Below are 17,630 nucleotides of genomic sequence, written 5' to 3'. Positions count from 1 at the left end.
GATATACAGTGAAAAGACTAAAAGTCAAGACAAGCTTCTATAGAGTATCACTTCTTGTCACATGAATATTTACAACGAATAGCAGTAAATTGCAGTAAATACAATTATTGTTATACCAATGAGATATCTAAATTATATTACAAGTAATAAAGTATCATAAAATCATAAGTATCTGATAAGACTGAGCTTTAATGTGCTTATCATTTCAAATATTTCTTCCAGAGTTCTGTTTGTCTAAAACCTGTGATGGTGCAAAAAGGAGACATTTCACAGATTGGCCACAAATGATCAGTTTTGCAAGCCCGAGATATGAGGATCCTTTCGAACCTTTTGCCTTTGTCCCTCCACAGAGGAGGCTGGGGTGGACTTTGAGCGTTCGAACTGTTGTCTGTGCCTCTCAGTGCTCTGACAGAGCCCGGCCGTGGGTATAAAAGCCCTGAGCTGAGGTTTAGGAATCAGTCTCATCTGAGTACTCGCCAGACCCAAGGAGAGAGCTTCACCAAAACCCAACATGGGGGATTCAAAGCTCTGCCTTCTGCTGCTCCTTAGCACATCTGCTTTGGCTTGTGAGTATAGAATCCGCTGCTTTGCAAGTTTTTTCTTTTGAACTTTTGTGCTGTAAATTATTTAATCAGATATTTTCTAAAAAATGCATTGTAACATTCGTCTTTTTCCAAATATTTAAAAGTTAGTTAAGAAATTATGAAAGAACTCAAGACTTATTTATTTAATCTTGATTTTAATTACATTTTATATTCTTCTTTAGGCTATTTATTTTTCCTTTTTATACCTTCTGCTAGTTTTATTTTTTATCATAAGTGTTTATTTTTATTCTTATAGATCTATGTAATTTCATTTCTTTTATTTTATCGTAAAATACTAAGAGCAGCATTTTACAAATGAAAAGTGCTGTCTAAATACAATGCATTACAATTGATAGCTTTCTTTAAAACAACAAATGTTAAAAAAATTATCCCTATGTGCCATGAAATAATATTATGACCTAGGACATAGGGGCTGTTGTAACTAACAAATAAGTGTATTTGATTTTCATTTAAGAAAATTGTATTTTCTTGATTCTTGTTGTTCTGAGTTTGTACCCTCATGGCTGAACGCACTTATTTTATGTCGCTTTAGATAAAAGAATCAGCTAAATGAAATGTAATGATTCTATTTATTTATTTGATTTTACATTCAGATATCTTTAATTGCATTGAAATGACTAAAAACGTACATTTTCCACATTATTCCCTTAACAGTTGCCCAAGACGTTGAAGAAGATGTGCCAACCTGTCTGTGTAAGTTATTCAAGACTGCTTCAGGGATAAGATTTCAACTTTTGTGCTTTTGAGAGGACATCCAGTCTTCACATTTATAATAATGTATATTTTCCATAAAACACCTCTTCTTTCTTGTAATTGTTGATTTTCTTCTCCAGTGGCCACAAGGTACAAGACCCTGCACAAGTATGAATATCGCTATGAAGCCGAATCTTTGAACGCCATCAACGGAGCTTCCACTCTGAAGAACGGACCCAAAGGCTCTTGCATGGTACGAGAAATTCTTTCACAATCGTCCTCTGTAAATTCCCCAAAGATAAAGAGTAATAAAACATTTACCTTCTCCCACAGGTTCAAATCGAAGTGCCTCAGACTTGCAGTTACATCGTCCGCACCACTGGCTGTATGCTGAGTGAGGTGGCTGACATGGACACAGAGGGAAACCTGGTGTTCAGACCTGCAGCCGGCTCCGACGCCTTTGCTGCAGAGATGGAGAAGTACGTGACTCCATGAAAATCCCCAATGTCCAGTTCACAGTTTATCGCCCAACTTTAGGTATTTCTGGAGCTATTGCACAAATAATCACATTTAAATATGGTATGTTTTCTTTCAGATACCCTCTGAAGGTTGTGGTTGAGGGTGTGTACGATGTGAAACTGTACCCCGAGGAAGGTGAGACTTTAACCATCCTGAACATCAAGAGAGGAATCATCTCTGCTCTGGCTGTTCCTCTGGTGGAAGAAGACAAGAATAAGATTATGGTAAATTTCATTTACTAAAAATGCCCTCTAATACGCATCATGAGAAATATTTTAATATCACAGTTTAACACCAAGTTATCTATACTTTATGGTATTCACCATACAGTATTATATAGCTTTTTATAGTTTATTAACCACAAAATTTGTTTCTAATCATCTTTATCTCTTACTTTTAGCCCACAATCCACGGCATGTGCAAGACCCATTCCACGGTCAACGCAAGAGAGGACATTGCAACTGACATCACCTTGAACAGGGATCTGTCCAAATGTGACGAGTTTCGCCCAGTGAGAGAGCATACCAGCCCGCTGGCACTGATCTCTGGCATGGTAAGTGGAAACATGGTCAAAAAAGCTGCTTCATGACAAACTGTCAATCACCTTTAGTGAGCTAGAATATCACAAATCAAAAATCACAGATTTGCTTAGGGTTAGGGTTAGGTGTAAAGCTAATGGTTGTCCTTAGCCACAGCGATGTGGAAAAAACAAGAAACACGGTTTTGTTGTTGTAATTAAAAAATGACTATTAGAACAATCAACTTAATAAATCTCCAATATTCCACGACGCTAACGTCATTATGTTTTCTGTCTTTTAGCACTACCCTCTTTCTCAGCTGGTCAGAAGCTCCCAGACCTGCAACTACAAGTTTGACAATGAGAACAAACACATGACCTCTGGATCCTGCACTGAGAACCACATCCTCATTCCCTTCTCACACAAGTAAGAGAAGCCATATACTAGATGTTTCCTTCATAAGGGTTTATGTACTGATCTGTCTCATATGACTTGAGTGGCATATTTAAGGATATATGGTCTTCCTACAGGGGAGAATATGGAGTTACCAATGTTGGAAAGCAGGAACTCACTCTGGTTGAGGTTACTCCTCACAACGACAGAGTCTTTGATCACAGTAAGCTCCATTGTTTGACTTGTATTGTTTGGATTTATAGCTGTTTGAAAAGGATCCTTAGATGTAACTCAGTTTCGCCACGTTTCTTGTGTATTACAGGTGAGGTTGCCAAGGGTCTTCACATGGAAGCTGTCCAGGACATGACTGCTGTCCAGGATAAAGATGCAGGTCTGAACCTCCTGAGAGAACTCACCAATCTGCCCGAGGCTGAGGGTGAGAGGAGGGCCCACCTCTTCCACAAGCTTGTCACCATGGTCCGTGGAATGAAGGCAGAGACCCTGAGTACTGCTATTCCCGAGGCTCTTGAAGTATCCCGAGTCCTGACCTACCAGGTTCTGGCCCAGTGTGGAACCCCTGAGTGCAGCAGTGCCATCATGCAGATCCTCAGGACCTTCGACAGCTCTGCAGTCGAGGTTGATGCTGCTGTGTTTGCTCTGGGACTTGTGTCCAATCCCTCTGCCCTCCTGATCAATGACATGCTCGAGATGGCCAAATACAAGACCAGCAAGCCCATCCTGTATGCCCTGAGCAATATCGTCAAGAGGTGAGTGATGTTAACCATGAGTTATACTCAGTAAAGGAATGACTGAATAATGTTTTAGCTGATGTTTCCATCCTGAGTGTTAAAAAAACAAGGTTAAAAAATATTTGTTTCATATTCTCTCTTCAACAGGTTCTACAAGGCTGAAGGAAAACTGACCCCTGAGATTTACTCAGTGGCTCAGTTCATGGCTTCTCACTTGGGTGACTGCTCCGGTGACCAGGAGACCACTTTCATGTATTTGAGAGTAAGTGTCTGACCAAGTTTCTTCAAGGATATGAATGACATGATTAAGAGCAATGGAAGCACTGACTAATACTTTGCATGAATTTAGATTCAGTCCTGTGAAGTTAATGATCACTTTACATTTGATTATAGGTTATTGGAAATATGGCTCCAGCTATGTCCGCTGCTAGTCCTGCACTGAGAGCCGCTGTGATCCAGTGTGTGAACAAACCTGAGGCTTCTCTGGCTGTGCAGCAGGCTGCCATCCAAGCGTTCAGGCTGATTCCCGTCCCTGAGGAGGCAAGACAAATTGATTAATTGGTTTTACAGCTCATTAGAATAATTGTTTCTGCATGACTGATTCTAATCATGTTGAACCCTTGTTGTAACAGGGTAGAGAGATTCTCATGCAGGTCGTTCTGGACGGTACCACCCCCTTGCAAAAGCGTGTGGCTGCGTATCTGGTTCTTATGAAGAACCCCCAGCCAAGTGAACTGGCTCAGCTGGCGGATGCCCTGCCCCTTGAACAAGACCAACAAGCCAAGAGCTTTGTCATCTCCTACATCACCAACATTTTGTCCTCAACTGAGCTTGAGACCCAAGAGTAAGCAAAAATATCTGAAGCTTCAAGTTTAAATGTCTATTTTTATATCCCCTGATTTGATCACCATCATTGGTTTAATTGTAAAATGTATTTTTCTTTCCCACAGACTGAGACATAAGATCCGTGATGCCCTGCAGGGTAATGAGATTGGAGCCACTATGGACCCCACCAAGTTCTCTCGCAACTACAAGTTGGGATCTGTGGAAGGAAACATGATCTTTGAGGGTACCAGCTATCTGCCCAAGGAAGTCATGCTTGAGATGACTCTCAAGGCCTTTGGCTATGATATGGACATGATTGAGGTAAATATGTTGTGCCGTCAGACATTTTGAAACGTGACAAGTTGTGTCTAGTTGTGATAGTAAGTGTCATAAATGTATCACCTTTACAGTTTGGTATGGAGGGCCAAGGATTTGAGCCAACAGTTGAAGCCCTGTTTGGACAGAATGGATTCTTCCCTGACACTGCCATGAAGACAATGTTCTTTGTATCTGAAAACATGCCATTGAAAGTCAGTGAGATGATGCAGACTATAATGCCTGCTCTGAAGAAGGACAGGATGAAGAGACAGGTATTCAAAGAAACTTTTTTTGTATGAACCAAATGTGTTGAATATCTTGTTTTTAGGCGAGTGATTAATTTGGTAATATATGCACAGGCCACCCAGGACTTTGTGAGACAGATCGGAAGCAACCTGAACAAACTGGTGGGCGAACTGAAGTCTGCTCAGTCTCCTGAGGCCATGGTTTACATGAGACTTCTGGGAAATGAGCTGGGATATCTGAAGAGCAACGAAATTCAGGAGATGGCCTACTCTGCTACAATGATGATCGACAGCATGATGAAGATGTTCCCTGGTGATGTAAGGAAGTGTTAGAATTTGAGTGTTCTTATTTTAAAGAGCATTTAAACAATTGTATGTTTTATAAACAGTTTATGATTTAAATGTCCTGTGTATTTTTATTTGATACAGCTAATGAAGGCTTTGATGACCAAGACTGACAATGCAATCTTTGCCCACTACATCTTCATGGACAATGAATTCTTCCTGCCCACTCTAACTGGCGTGCCTCTGAGGATTGCACTGTCTGGTACCTTCACTCCTGGTATCAAGGGTGGACTTCACATTGCCCGTGACATGGTAAAAATCCCTAAATGTGCTTAAATCTTACACAAATATTTTTCAATTTCACAGCATCAACACAACCATTCATATTTGTCCTGTTTCTTCCACGCAGAGTGAAGTTGCATTCATGCCCTCTGCTGGCATTGAGTTTGTAACTCAGGTTGGATCCCACATCCCTGAATATGTTGACTCTGGATTAGAGATGCACACCAACATTTTCCACGAGAGTGGACTCAGTGCCAAGATCTCCATGGAACATGACTCAGTCAAGCTGACCATCCCTGCACCAGTGAATCCCACAAAGCTCATCAAAATGACGTAAGCCATAGAGCTTTCACATATTATACAAGTAATAGTTTCTCTGCAACATTGGTTGAAATGCAGCTGTTAATCTAGCTAACCTGAAGTACAAAGTGTACCATGATGTTTCACAAGGGAACATTGAAGAAAGAGCAGCCATGTTGTGTGTATCTTAAGTACAACAGTTGCTACTATGTGTCATCATTTTTGCCATGTTTAAATTTAAGATAATAGCCCAATTCAGATTTAAATTTTTCTCTGTTTAAATTTTAGAAACACCCTGGTGGCCGTGACTGGATCAGAAGTGATGACCATCCCCCCAACAGTGATGGACAAGGTTGATGTGAATGAGTGCACTCCTTTCTTCGCTGGAATGAAATACTGCACCGCTCTGCAGTACATTGATGCTTCCTCTCAAGAGACAACCCCCTACTTCCCCTTCACTGGAGACAGCAAGTAAGCAACATTTTCTGAAACACCAACAAATTATAGTTTCTGAAATGAACTTATTTAAACAAGATGTATTTAATTCACCTTGGTAGATTTGCTGTGGAGCTCCACCCTACTGGCGAAGTCACTCAGTACACAGCCACTGTTGCCTACGAGCTCCTCAGGGAGGGAGAAGAGGGCAGGCAGAAGGTTGACTCTGTGAAGCTCATTGTGAGGGCTGAAGGTAAATTGCACTACATGTGGACAATATAATCAAATCCTTCCATGGTTGAAGTGGCCCACAAGCTAAATATTACTATCTTGGTTCCCCAACAACAGGTGCAGAGCCAACAGAGGCTGTAGCAATGCTGAAGTACAACAGAAGGAGAAATGTCGTCACAGCTGACTTACAGATCCCCGACTACGATGTAGAGGCTGGACTCAGGCTGGGTGTTGTTGATGGAAACACCAAGGGCAAAGGAACTCATTCAATCTCTCTGGACTTTGTAAACAAGAACATTCCTCAGCTCTCCCTGGTTGGCCGTGCCAAGTAAGAAATCAGCAATTAATCCTCATCAAATAACATAAATGTTACTCTTGTCATTGAAATGACACTAACCAACTGGTACACATTTCAGTCTGAAGGCAATGAAGGAAGCAATGCTGCAAGTCCAGCTGCTTGTCCCCTCACTCAATGCTGATGCCACTGTCACAGCTCACATGAAGCATGGTGAAGAATTGGAGCTGGAGCTTGAGAGTGAAATCAAAGTAAAGGAGGCCGTCTCTAAGCAGAAAGTCGAGATGAAATATGGTAACGTATTTTCCACCTGCCTTGCTTAGAATAATATTCCGTTACAACAATTCACTCTTAAATAACGTCACATCATAAATGTAGCACCACATGACACCATGACATGTGACTTGAGATCAAAGTTTTAAGTACATCAATTTAATTGATCTGTGTGTACTGTTGCAGATGCCAGCAAGTTTGAAGTTGAATTCAAGTCTGATGTGAACACCCAGACCACCATGTTGCCAAGTGCTGACATGTTGGAGAAGTATGCCAACCAGCTGCTTGACGCACATGTGGGCGAGGCAGACATGAAAGTCCGTCACATCTTCCAGAAGTTTGGCGAGGTAAGCATCTTGGATTTAAGAGTTTTTATGTTTTTTGTTTTGAAAAAATAAGTAAAGAATGCATTTAAACCTCTTGTCTTTTTAGGCTGCGAACAACTACATGGACAAATATGGTGCTGACCTCCCTTACATTCAGAATGTCAGAGTACCTGATATGCCTGAGATTTCTCTGCCAGAGACATTGTTCCTGAATACGTAAGTGTGGAAAATTTCATGGTAAATGCTACAAATGTCAAATTTTCAAAACCTTAATGCATTTTACTTTGGTATTTTTTCACAGTGAGGCTAAGGCTTCGTATTACTTCAACAATGAGCACTTCACCATCACCATCCCTCTCCCTCTTGGAGGAAAGACCACAGAGGAGCTTAACTTCCCAGCAGCTCTGACCACACCTAGCCTGTCTCTGCCACAGTTCGGCCTCGAGATTGTCTCCATGGAGATTCCAATCCCAGAACTTGTTGTGCCCAAGCATCTTGCTCTGTCTATTCCTCTTTTCGGCAAAGCTGAAGTTTCATCTCTGATGAAAAGCAACCTTTATGATGCAGAGGCCTCATTTTCTGCTGGCAAAGATGTGGTGGAAACACCAAGCTACTCAGCAAAGTTTGACGTGAAAGGAACTTCCCCAATTGACGTCCTGTCAATAAAGATTGAAGGTAATTCAGATTTCAATTATTAATCACTTCTTATATCCATGTTATTCTGAATTTACATGGTAAGTGACATGTTATTCACTTTAAGTGGCACAGATTCAAGTAACAGTTTCCTTTTCCACCTGATGATATATTAGTGACTTAATTCAGTAACAGTGCAACAATATAACAATGCAATGATCTCTGCTGATACAGCAGTTGATTGTGCACATTGTGTTTGGTAAAGTGTATATTACCCAATGATTCACACTATGCATCTTTTCTTCTTTTGTCTTTTATTTAGGCTCAGGAATGTTGATGACCACTGATTCCATTAACGCTCAATTGAAAAGCTCTTTGGTCCATAAATTCATTGAAGCCAGTGTTAGCATAACTGAAGACGCAACCTTCACTGACAAAATCAATTTGAAATCAAGCAGCAAGATTGAAGCCACAAGTCCATTTGGTCTCAATGTTGCACTAGAGCACACAGGCATGACTGGATTCAACACTGAGGAAATCTCTGCTGATAGCAAATTTGATGCGACGTTCAAGGCTGGACCCATGTACGGCAAAACCATCTCCACCCAGTCATTCACCATCTTCCCATTCAGGCAAGAAGCAAAGCTTGATTCTACCGTCCAGATTGACTCCACGGTTATCAATGCTCAGAACACAATCGCAGCATCCCTTGCCAATGGTGAATTCTCTCTTGTGTCTAACACCAGTGCCTTTGAAAACCTCTTGACACATGTTGGTGAGCTCTCCTTCAAAGAAAGCAAGCTGTCATTGAAAGGTGATGCCATTGTCCTTGCTCTCGGCATGAAGATCCGCAACCAGGCTGAAGCCTCAGCTGGTGCAAGTGAAGTCGTCATTAGAATGGAGACAAATGCCGACCAGACTGAAAACCGTGTTTACTCTCTGCTGACTGCCACTCTTGATGTCAATGGTCTGGCTGTAAACAGCGATGCCACCTTGAAACTTCTTGAGAATGAGGCTATTCACAAGGCTGTTCTGAATATGAACAAGGACGGTTTGACCACAAGTGGAACAACCACCCTGCAGAGCCCCCTGTCCCTAGAAAACAGCTTCAATGCTGCGCTTGATGCTTCCAGAGCTACTTTATCTATTAACAACAAGGCTTCAATGAGTGATGTCAAGGTTGACAATGCAAACACTCTCCTAATTACTCTTTCTAGCCTAGACTTCACCTCAAAGGCTGAGGCCACAGCAAGCGAGTATGCCTCTTACACTCATGATATCCTCATCAACATGAAACCCTACACCGCTTCTGCAAATGTTAATAACAACCTGAGACTTCTGGCTGCCAACTTCATTAATGAGGCTCAGCTGCAGGCAGAGTTGTACAAGATGGACCTGACCGGAAGCCTGAAAGCCATCTATGGTGAGGAAGAGATCAAGCACATATATCAGGTGATGTATGCTGATATGACTGCAAATGCAAAGTGTAGCACCACTGGAAAACTCTTCGGAACCCACATGAACCAGAACACCGAGCTGGAAGTTGTTGGTCTTGCTGCCAGGCTCTCCAACGATGCCCGTTTCAACTCACAGCCAATGCGCTTTGATCACACTATCCGCTGCAGCGTTGTTCCTTTTGATTTCAACCTTGATGCTGTCGTCAACGCTGATGGAGACATCAACGCATATGGAAAGCACAGTGCTCAGCTCTATGGCAAGTTCCTGCTGAAAGCTCAACCTCTGGCTTTGGCTAGTTCACATGAGTGCAGAGCATCAGTAACCCAGCAGTTAGATACTGGCTTTTCCCTTGAGACCACATTTGACAACAAAATGGACACTGTTCTGACACCCCAAGAGCAGAAGACCAGTTTTAGAATGAAATCTAAAATGAATGAGCATGTCTTCAATCAGGACATGAGTGTGTACAATACCCCTGAGAGAACTGGAATTGAAGTCTCTGGCACCATCCTCACAAACCTCATCAACATAGATTCTGCAGACAACCAGGAATTCACCGTCTCTGGCTTCCTCAAGTACGACAAGAACACAGACAGTCATATCATTCAGATCCCTCTTTTTAACAATCTCCCTGCCCTCTTGGAAAGTATGAAAGGCTTCATCGTGTATGTTGCTGAGACACTGCATGACTGCATCAACAACGAGGAGATAAAGGCTAAACTTGAGGCTCTTCCCCAGCATGTAAGTGACTTTGTTTCCCAATTGAATATTGAAGGCAAGGTAAACCAGCTTAAGCAGTATTTCACTGATCTTACCCAAGAATATGCAATTTCCATGGATGATGTGGAAGCTTCTTTAAGTAACCTGAAGGTTACCTTTGAAAAATGTCTGGCTGATCTCACTGTTTACATCCAACACTTTGTTGGTATGATGGAAGAACTTCTTAGTGGCAGCCTCCCTGAAACACTCGCTCAGAGTATCCAGCAACATCTGAATGCCTTTAACGAGGAATATGACATCAAGGCCCTGGTTGTGTATGTGATTGACACCGTAAGGGAGATGGTCCAGCAGTTTGACTTGGAAAAACTGAAGGGCAGCAGCATTGCCTTCCTGCTTGACATTGATGCCAAGTATGAAATCCAAGCTAAGCTACAGACAGTCATGTCAGAGATTAAGCAAATGGTTGAGACCTTTGACTTGCAAAACTTTGTTGCTGAACTGAAAAGTTACATTTCATCTATGAACTTCAGAGCTCACTTTGAGGAACTCATTAGTCAGATTCCCTCAGTGATTCTCAGTGATGTAAGAGATTATGTTCGGAAAATGATTGAGGACCTTGACATCATCGGCAAGATCAACACCTTCTATGCCAAGATGAGAGAGTTAATCGTCAAGTTTGAGGCTGACAAAATGGTTCAAGCTGCCTTGGAAAAGGCTGTCGAGCTCATCGAGCAGTTCAAAATTGAGGAAACCATCCAAGCTTTCGTCAACATGGTGAAGGATTCAGATATACCAACCAATTTAATGCGAATGTTCAAGTCTGCAATCGAAAACTTGAAATCCACTGACGTCAAGGATATAATTGAAAAGCTAAACATGTTTATTGAAACTGTTGTGCGACAGCTGACCTCATTTAATTACAGTGAGTCTGTTAAATCTCTCAATGAAATTGTTGCATGGTTCACAACATACCTGAATGAGTTCATCAGGCATTTTGAAATTGGCCAGAAACTTGCAGCAACAAGAGATTTTGTCAATTTAGCCTTGTCCTCTCTTAAAGGCTTCACGGAGCGTGTGAGAGAAATCAAAATTGCAGAGATGATTAAATCAGTCCAGGATGTCATTGACGAGAACCTGCTGAAGAACCTGAAGAGCTGTGCTGAATTTGTGAAACAGGAATTAACTAATCTGGATGTCAACGCTGTGATTACCAGTTGTCTGGACTCTGTGAGGAAGTACTACACAACGGCCGTAACCATCGTCACTGATGTATTCACCAGCATTGTTGAGATGATTAAGACAGTGTTACCTGAGCAAAAGATCATAAGCGAGATTCAGCAGATCGCTGATGGCCTAACTAGAGAACTGAAAAAAGCTGAGTTGGCCACACCCTCATTCACCGTTCCGTTTACTGATCTTGTTGTGCCTTCCATTATGTTCAGCATGGATACGCTCGAACACGTTGAAATCCCAACACAATTGGACATCCCTGAATTCACCATCCTGGGCTTCCAAGTCGTAAAGGCCACCACAATTTCCTTTGATGACATCAAGCAGAAAATCATTGAACTTATTGATATGATTGTAAACCTTGAAATCCAAATTCCTGATGTTGATGCTTTCTTTGGAGATCTGACAATGACCTACCTCCCCCACATGCCTGAGCTTTCTCTTCCAGAATTCACTCTTCCTGAGATGGCATTCCCTGTCTTCCCAGAAGTTCCTCTAGAAAAACTTGTTCAGTCTCTTCAGATTCCTACTGGTGACCTACCAACCATCCCAAGTGAGTTCATGTTCCCATGCTTTGGTAAACTCTTTGGTGAGATCAAATTCATCACTCCTATCTACACCATCAAGACTTCTGCTGAGTTCCAGAACTCCACTGAAACCGACATGTCACCTCAGTTCTCTGGTTTCTTCACCTCCCAGGCCACATCTCCAAGCTTTGAAAGTCTTAATTACAAACTTGACTCCACTGCCCAGATTGCACTCCCAAAAATGAGTCGTGTTGTTGTAGCCGAGACTCTGAAGTTTGACCATCTTGCTCTCGGAGTTGACCATCAGGCATCTGTATCCCTCTATGGTCTATCAGGCCAGGCCCAAGCCAAGACAACAGTTAAGGTCGCCACTACACCCTATACTGCTGAATTTATGAACACAGCATTTATTGCCATGGAAGGAGGAATGTCTGCTTCTCTCGATACAACCTACACTCATGAAGTGGTCCTTCCAATTTTCAATGTCAGAAGTGAGGCCACTTTAACCCAGAAATCCATTGCTCGCCAAGACGGCCTCACACTCACTCTTACAGTTGACAATTCAGGCACTGGCAAAGTTAATGCTGAAGAGAGCAAACACACAAGCAACTTGATCTTGTCACTCACTCCTAGCATTATCACTCTAACTTTCTCTGGCGACACAGACTCTGCCATCATAAAGATGAAACAGCAAATTGCTGCTGAAATGGGCCCCTTCTCATACTTTAAGGTTGATTTACGTAATGAGGCTGAGACACCATTCATCAAAAACAGTCTTCTTGTTGCATCTGCAAACGCCAACCTTTATGACTTGAAGGCGGAGCTGAAGGCTAACCATGACACAGAACTGTATGGCGCAGTCAGTGGAGTCCTGTCCAATGGACTCAACATTGTAGCCCATCCTAATGAGTTTGTCTTTGAATTCCAAAACAAAGGAAATGCCAAGGTCAGCATTTTTGACACTCTGATCGCTAAGATCGATCTCCAGAATGACTACTCAGCTACTGTCAAGCCTGACAACCAGCATTTGAACACAGTTGCTGTGGCTCGCCTGAATCAGTACAAAATGTTTTACAACCTAACTGTTAACAATGACCAAAATGAGGCAGCCCTCATTGTTGCCATTGATGGTGAGGCTAATCTTGACTTCCTGACATCCCCCATCAGCATTCCAGAGCTAGATCTGCCTTTTGTTGACTTCAAGACTCCAGCCATCAGTGAACTGAACTTGTATGAGCAGACTGGATTAGACAAGATTTTGACTACCACTGAGCAAACTGTTGATGTAGATGCTAAGATTGTTTACCAGAAAAGGAAAGCTGCTCCAATTGTTGATGTGATGGGACTGGTCCACATTCCCCATCTGGGTGATCTGATCACAGAATTGTCCCTCAAGTCTGCCATCCTCAATCTGAATGCCAATGCTGGACTCTACACCGAAGATAACGTTGTCTTCCGTCTGGGAGCTACCACAGTCTCTGTGTTTGAGGGTCTGAACGCCAAACTCGATGGCACCACCAGTCTGACTACCAAGAGAGGACTCAAGTTGGCCAACTCCCTGTCCCTTGAAAATAGTCACATTGAAGGCACTCATGACAGCTCCATCACTGTGAGTAGTGAAACTTTTGAACCTGCCGTCTCTGTGGCTACTATTGCAAAGATTTCCCTGCCCATTCTCAATCTGGAGGCAAACCAAAATCTAGTTGCAGACACCAAAACCAAAGCAAATGCTGCCTCCACCTTGAGGGTGAAGGCTGATTTCCACATCCCAATGATCAAGGCAGTTGGAAAGGCAGAGGTTGACCATAGTCTGAAGCTGGAAGGAGCTTTTGAGTATATTTCCATGGAGTCATCCACCAGAGCAAACATGGATGGAACAGTGCACGAGGATTACCTAGTATTGGGAGTCCTTGATAATGAGTTCAATCTGTACCTGAATAATGATGGCCTTCGCTCCACCTCAAAGATAATTGCTGACGCCAAACTTAACCATGGCACCGACAAACTCTTTGGAATGGATGTAAATGAAAATCTTGCCGTTGAAGCCTCCCTGAGCCGAGTGTATGCAGTGCTGAAGTATACTAGCAACAATGAGGCAGACCTGTTCAGTTTCAACACACATGGGAAGCACATTGCCCAGGCAACCATTGACTTTGCGCCAGTCTCTTCCTTGATTGCCGATATTGAGATCGATATCTCTCAGCCCAGCAGTCTGGGTGAGCTGACCATCTTTGAGAAAACTGTTGCTGAAGTAACAGCTGACAAGCAGAAGATCTCTACCAACACCAAGTTCATCAGCCCATTGTATAGCACAAACCTGGCAGCAGAAGTCAAGGGCAATGCTCCAGTCTTCAAAGTCACCTTTAAGTCCTCTGCCACCTCTGTGATTGTCTTCTTGGAATACGACCTGGATGGTGAGTTGATAAACCCCTCAAATAGATTTCCCTGTTTTTTGTGGCAAGCATCTTCAGAAACTAAATCCTAAGACTTTGTCTTTTGACAGCATCCACTTCTGCCACATTTGAGGATGAAGCTCTGAACATGGATAGCAAGGTTGTCCTGACACATAGTGACATGACCATGAATGTCCATCATGCCATTGCCCAAGCTTTGAGGTAGCAGGATTTATTTTTATTACATAGTATGTTACAGAAACTGCTTCTCAAGGATATAATAATTAAATAATTTTCTTTGCATTTTAGGAAAAGACGCCAGGCTGACGACAGGTAAGGCTGTTATTTCTTCCTGCTTTCGTCTCATCATTTGATAAATGTTTACAATAATGAATATCAGGTTCAAAACATTTAACATGATTTCTTTCTCTTCCAGCGTCTCTCACCACACCCTGAATGTGGACATCACCAGTCCTACTTTCACCGACATGAACATCCGTTTTGCTGCTCGCAGAGATGGTATCAGTGCTTCAGTATCCAGCCCACACAATGGATTCCTCGGCCTTCAGCTCAGTGGCAGAGTCCCATCTCAGATGAATGCTAGATTCTACGGCCGTTATCCTGTGAGTATCATTAACATTGCCTTCTTAAAAAGCTAAATATATTCTTAATATATTTTAAATAATATTTTGTTTTCGTCTTTTCAACAGTCTGCCCCAGAGGATGATGTTGACATCTTGGCCATCAGATCATCTCCTAAAGACGCTGACAAGATGACCCTTCAGATTGCTTACAACATGGAGGCACCAAAAGTACTCCTCTCTGAGCTCAAGATAAAACTCCCCTCCATCCTCTCTTCATTCACAGTGTTCGCTGACAAGTACCAGATCACAACAAAGTTGAGCGACTTGAAGGACTCTGTTCTTAACCGCATCAACGAGGCCTACGCTGCAGCTATCAACTATGACGATCAAATGAGCCAGCTGTCAATCTTCTACAGGAACACCATTGTTGAGTACCAGAAGACTGTCCAGGTCTTCTTGGATGCTGTCATTAAGGTCCTGAGAGAGACCCAGTTCAAAGTGCCCGGTTCTGAGGAGATGACCACTCTTCCTGAGGTCCTGAAGAAGCTCACCACAAGCATTGCAGCTATGCTAGATGCAACCATTCAGATTACTTATGAAAATATGGAAGTCTACTATAACGCCTTTATTGATAATATCAGCAGCATTAAATTGAGAATGCCAGTTGGCGATGCAATTACTGGTGGTCAGGTCTTGGATCAGATCAAAGCAACGTTCAGGAATGTATTCGATGAACTGGTGGACTTTGTGAAAAATATGGAGAGTCTTGACACAATGCTAGTGAAAATTGGAGAGACCCTGAAGGCTCTTGTTGAGAAATCTCAGGAGTTTGTTGACTCTATCAAGTCTGACTATTTAGATGCAGTGTTCATCAACATCAATGCCCTCTATCTTAACCTTTTCACATTTGTGAAGAATGTTGTTGACCAGATTTATCTGAATGTAGATCCCCACAATGCATTTGAGAACATCATGAACATGCTCATTCATGCTGTGGAACAGTTCAACAACACTGCCTCTGCTTTCCTGCAGCAAACTTCAGAGGAAGCTCAAGCTTATGTTAAAGTTAGTGAAGGAAAACTTGAGCTTGACCTTCCTCTTGCCTTCCATCAGTAATTAACCCTCACAGACTGAGGCTGTAACAATAACAGTGTAACATCTGAAAAACTAACATCTCTTTAGAAATCAGATGATTAGTTCTTTAAACATATTTATACCAATGGGTTTAGTTGAAACAACTGTTGTATCATGTCAATGTTGATGTTTTATTGTGTACATGTCAAATTTTACCAGACTCAATAAAATCTATCAACACAAGCATCTGTAGTAGTGTGATTTCTTGCTTCATGATGTTGAATGAAATTCACATCAAAACGTTGTATGTGTGACAGCAACTCAGCCTCTGGAATTATAAACAACATCAATTAGTGAATTGGTATTTTTAAATAACCGGGAATGAGCAATTTCCTGGCTATTGGTATGTCTTTGTTCTTATTATCCACCAAAGAGTTTTCTATATTGAAAACTCAACCACAACACAAAATCATGCAACACAATGGGATTTTACCAAAGAGTTTCACTATAGACCTACTACATATGCATTGACAGTAAAGTCTTATATACATCCATCACAAACAGCACAAAAATACTTGTACAGAGCAGACAAAGAAACAAAACTGACCACAACATTTGTGTGCAATATTCACTCTAAAAAGTTTAGAACCCTAAACACACCAAACAGCCATTTAAAAAAGTAGAACCAAAGGCCGAAAAGTCAAATTTTTACACTCTGTCATGATGCCTCACAATCAACACATGCAGCCAACACAAAAGCATATTTGTACTTAAGACAGTTTCTATGGTCCTAATGAGCCTGACATGTCCTAGGACTGCTTCACATTTACTCTAAGATTACACTTTTGGTTGCAACTGTAGATGTATTGTGTTTCTCTCCTATCTACAATAAAGGAGATTGTGTGATGAAGAAATTAAATTGATCTTATGAGCAGTTTTCTTTCACATACAGTAGGTTTAGAGAAATACACAATTTAACTGGGCTTTTCAGATCCTTTTCCATCCTTTACACAGATAAGTGAGCATGTACACTGTTATTGTTTGACGATCCAATCAAGTGGACTAAGGTGGTGGTGTAAACAAAGTCACACTACAGAATATATGGGCCAAGATGAAAAAACAAACCAGTTTCATATGAAAAGCCTTCGTGGATTACATAATAACACTTTTCCCAACAGCCAATTAATATTGAAGCAATTTCTCTCTTTTAAGCAGCCAAATCACATAAGTTAGTTCATCCTGATACTTCTCTATTCATAAGGAAAGAAGAAGAGAAAAGACATAAAAAAGATACCTCTTTGTTTGAACCGAAAAGAGCAAAGGACTAGAATCGCTGATTGAACCGCACAAAGAACTACACTTCATCTACTGTCTACTGTAGTCAGCTGTATCCCACCACAATAAATCAATGAAGTTGTCAAATACATTACTTAACACAGGTTTATTCATGTAATACACATATACATTTCAATAAGTGGTAATTTGCATGAGGAATGGAGCGACGCCTCTGAGCTACTTCAGGCAGCCAACTCGAGCTGCGCTGTTCCAGTCATGTGACATACCTCATGTGACATACCTCACTCTCCATAACCATCACTAACCTTATCAGGTGGTCTATTTAAGGAGAGAGAAATTTCCCATCATCACCTTTCCTCGCACTGCTGCTGCATTAATGCTACGAGTTGCTTCAGCACCTCCACCACCCCAGCATCCACCTGT

The 17,630-nt window shown here is 41.8% G+C and overlaps 1 protein-coding gene across 1 annotated transcript; it reads left to right on the top strand.

The window, feature by feature from the left end:
• The first annotated feature begins 380 nt into the window (after positions 1-380).
• apobb.1 (apolipoprotein Bb, tandem duplicate 1) lies at positions 381-16,154 on the top strand. Its single transcript, XM_062411689.1, has 29 exons — positions 381-566; positions 1,260-1,298; positions 1,439-1,551; positions 1,632-1,777; positions 1,894-2,041; positions 2,218-2,370; positions 2,637-2,761; positions 2,866-2,951; positions 3,051-3,495; positions 3,625-3,739; positions 3,871-4,017; positions 4,110-4,321; positions 4,428-4,623; positions 4,713-4,892; positions 4,980-5,183; positions 5,295-5,462; positions 5,560-5,765; positions 6,021-6,203; positions 6,290-6,420; positions 6,516-6,726; positions 6,815-6,987; positions 7,153-7,313; positions 7,399-7,508; positions 7,594-7,967; positions 8,248-14,274; positions 14,364-14,475; positions 14,563-14,586; positions 14,690-14,876; positions 14,964-16,154. Exons 1-29 carry the CDS (start codon positions 512-514, stop codon positions 15,951-15,953), a joined length of 11,421 nt encoding a protein of 3,806 aa, XP_062267673.1. The 5' UTR covers positions 381-511; the 3' UTR covers positions 15,954-16,154.
• The last annotated feature ends 1,476 nt before the right edge of the window (positions 16,155-17,630 follow it).

Source organism: Platichthys flesus, chromosome 18, assembly GCF_949316205.1.
Source record: "Platichthys flesus chromosome 18, fPlaFle2.1, whole genome shotgun sequence".
In the NCBI taxonomy this organism is placed as follows: domain Eukaryota; kingdom Metazoa; phylum Chordata; class Actinopteri; order Pleuronectiformes; family Pleuronectidae; genus Platichthys; species Platichthys flesus.
This window is presented reverse-complemented; position numbering and strand designations above follow the sequence as displayed.

Excerpts from the sequence above, each read along its gene's own strand:
- apobb.1 (XM_062411689.1), top strand. The coding sequence starts at position 512 with ATGGGGGATTCAAAGCTCTGCCTTCTGCTGCTCCTTAGCACATCTGCT. Across the intron at positions 567-1,259 it reads TAGCACATCTGCTTTGGCTT|TTGCCCAAGACGTTGAAGAA; the intron begins GTGAGTATAGAA and ends TTCCCTTAACAG. Across the intron at positions 4,322-4,427 it reads ACTGAGCTTGAGACCCAAGA|ACTGAGACATAAGATCCGTG; the intron begins GTAAGCAAAAAT and ends TCTTTCCCACAG.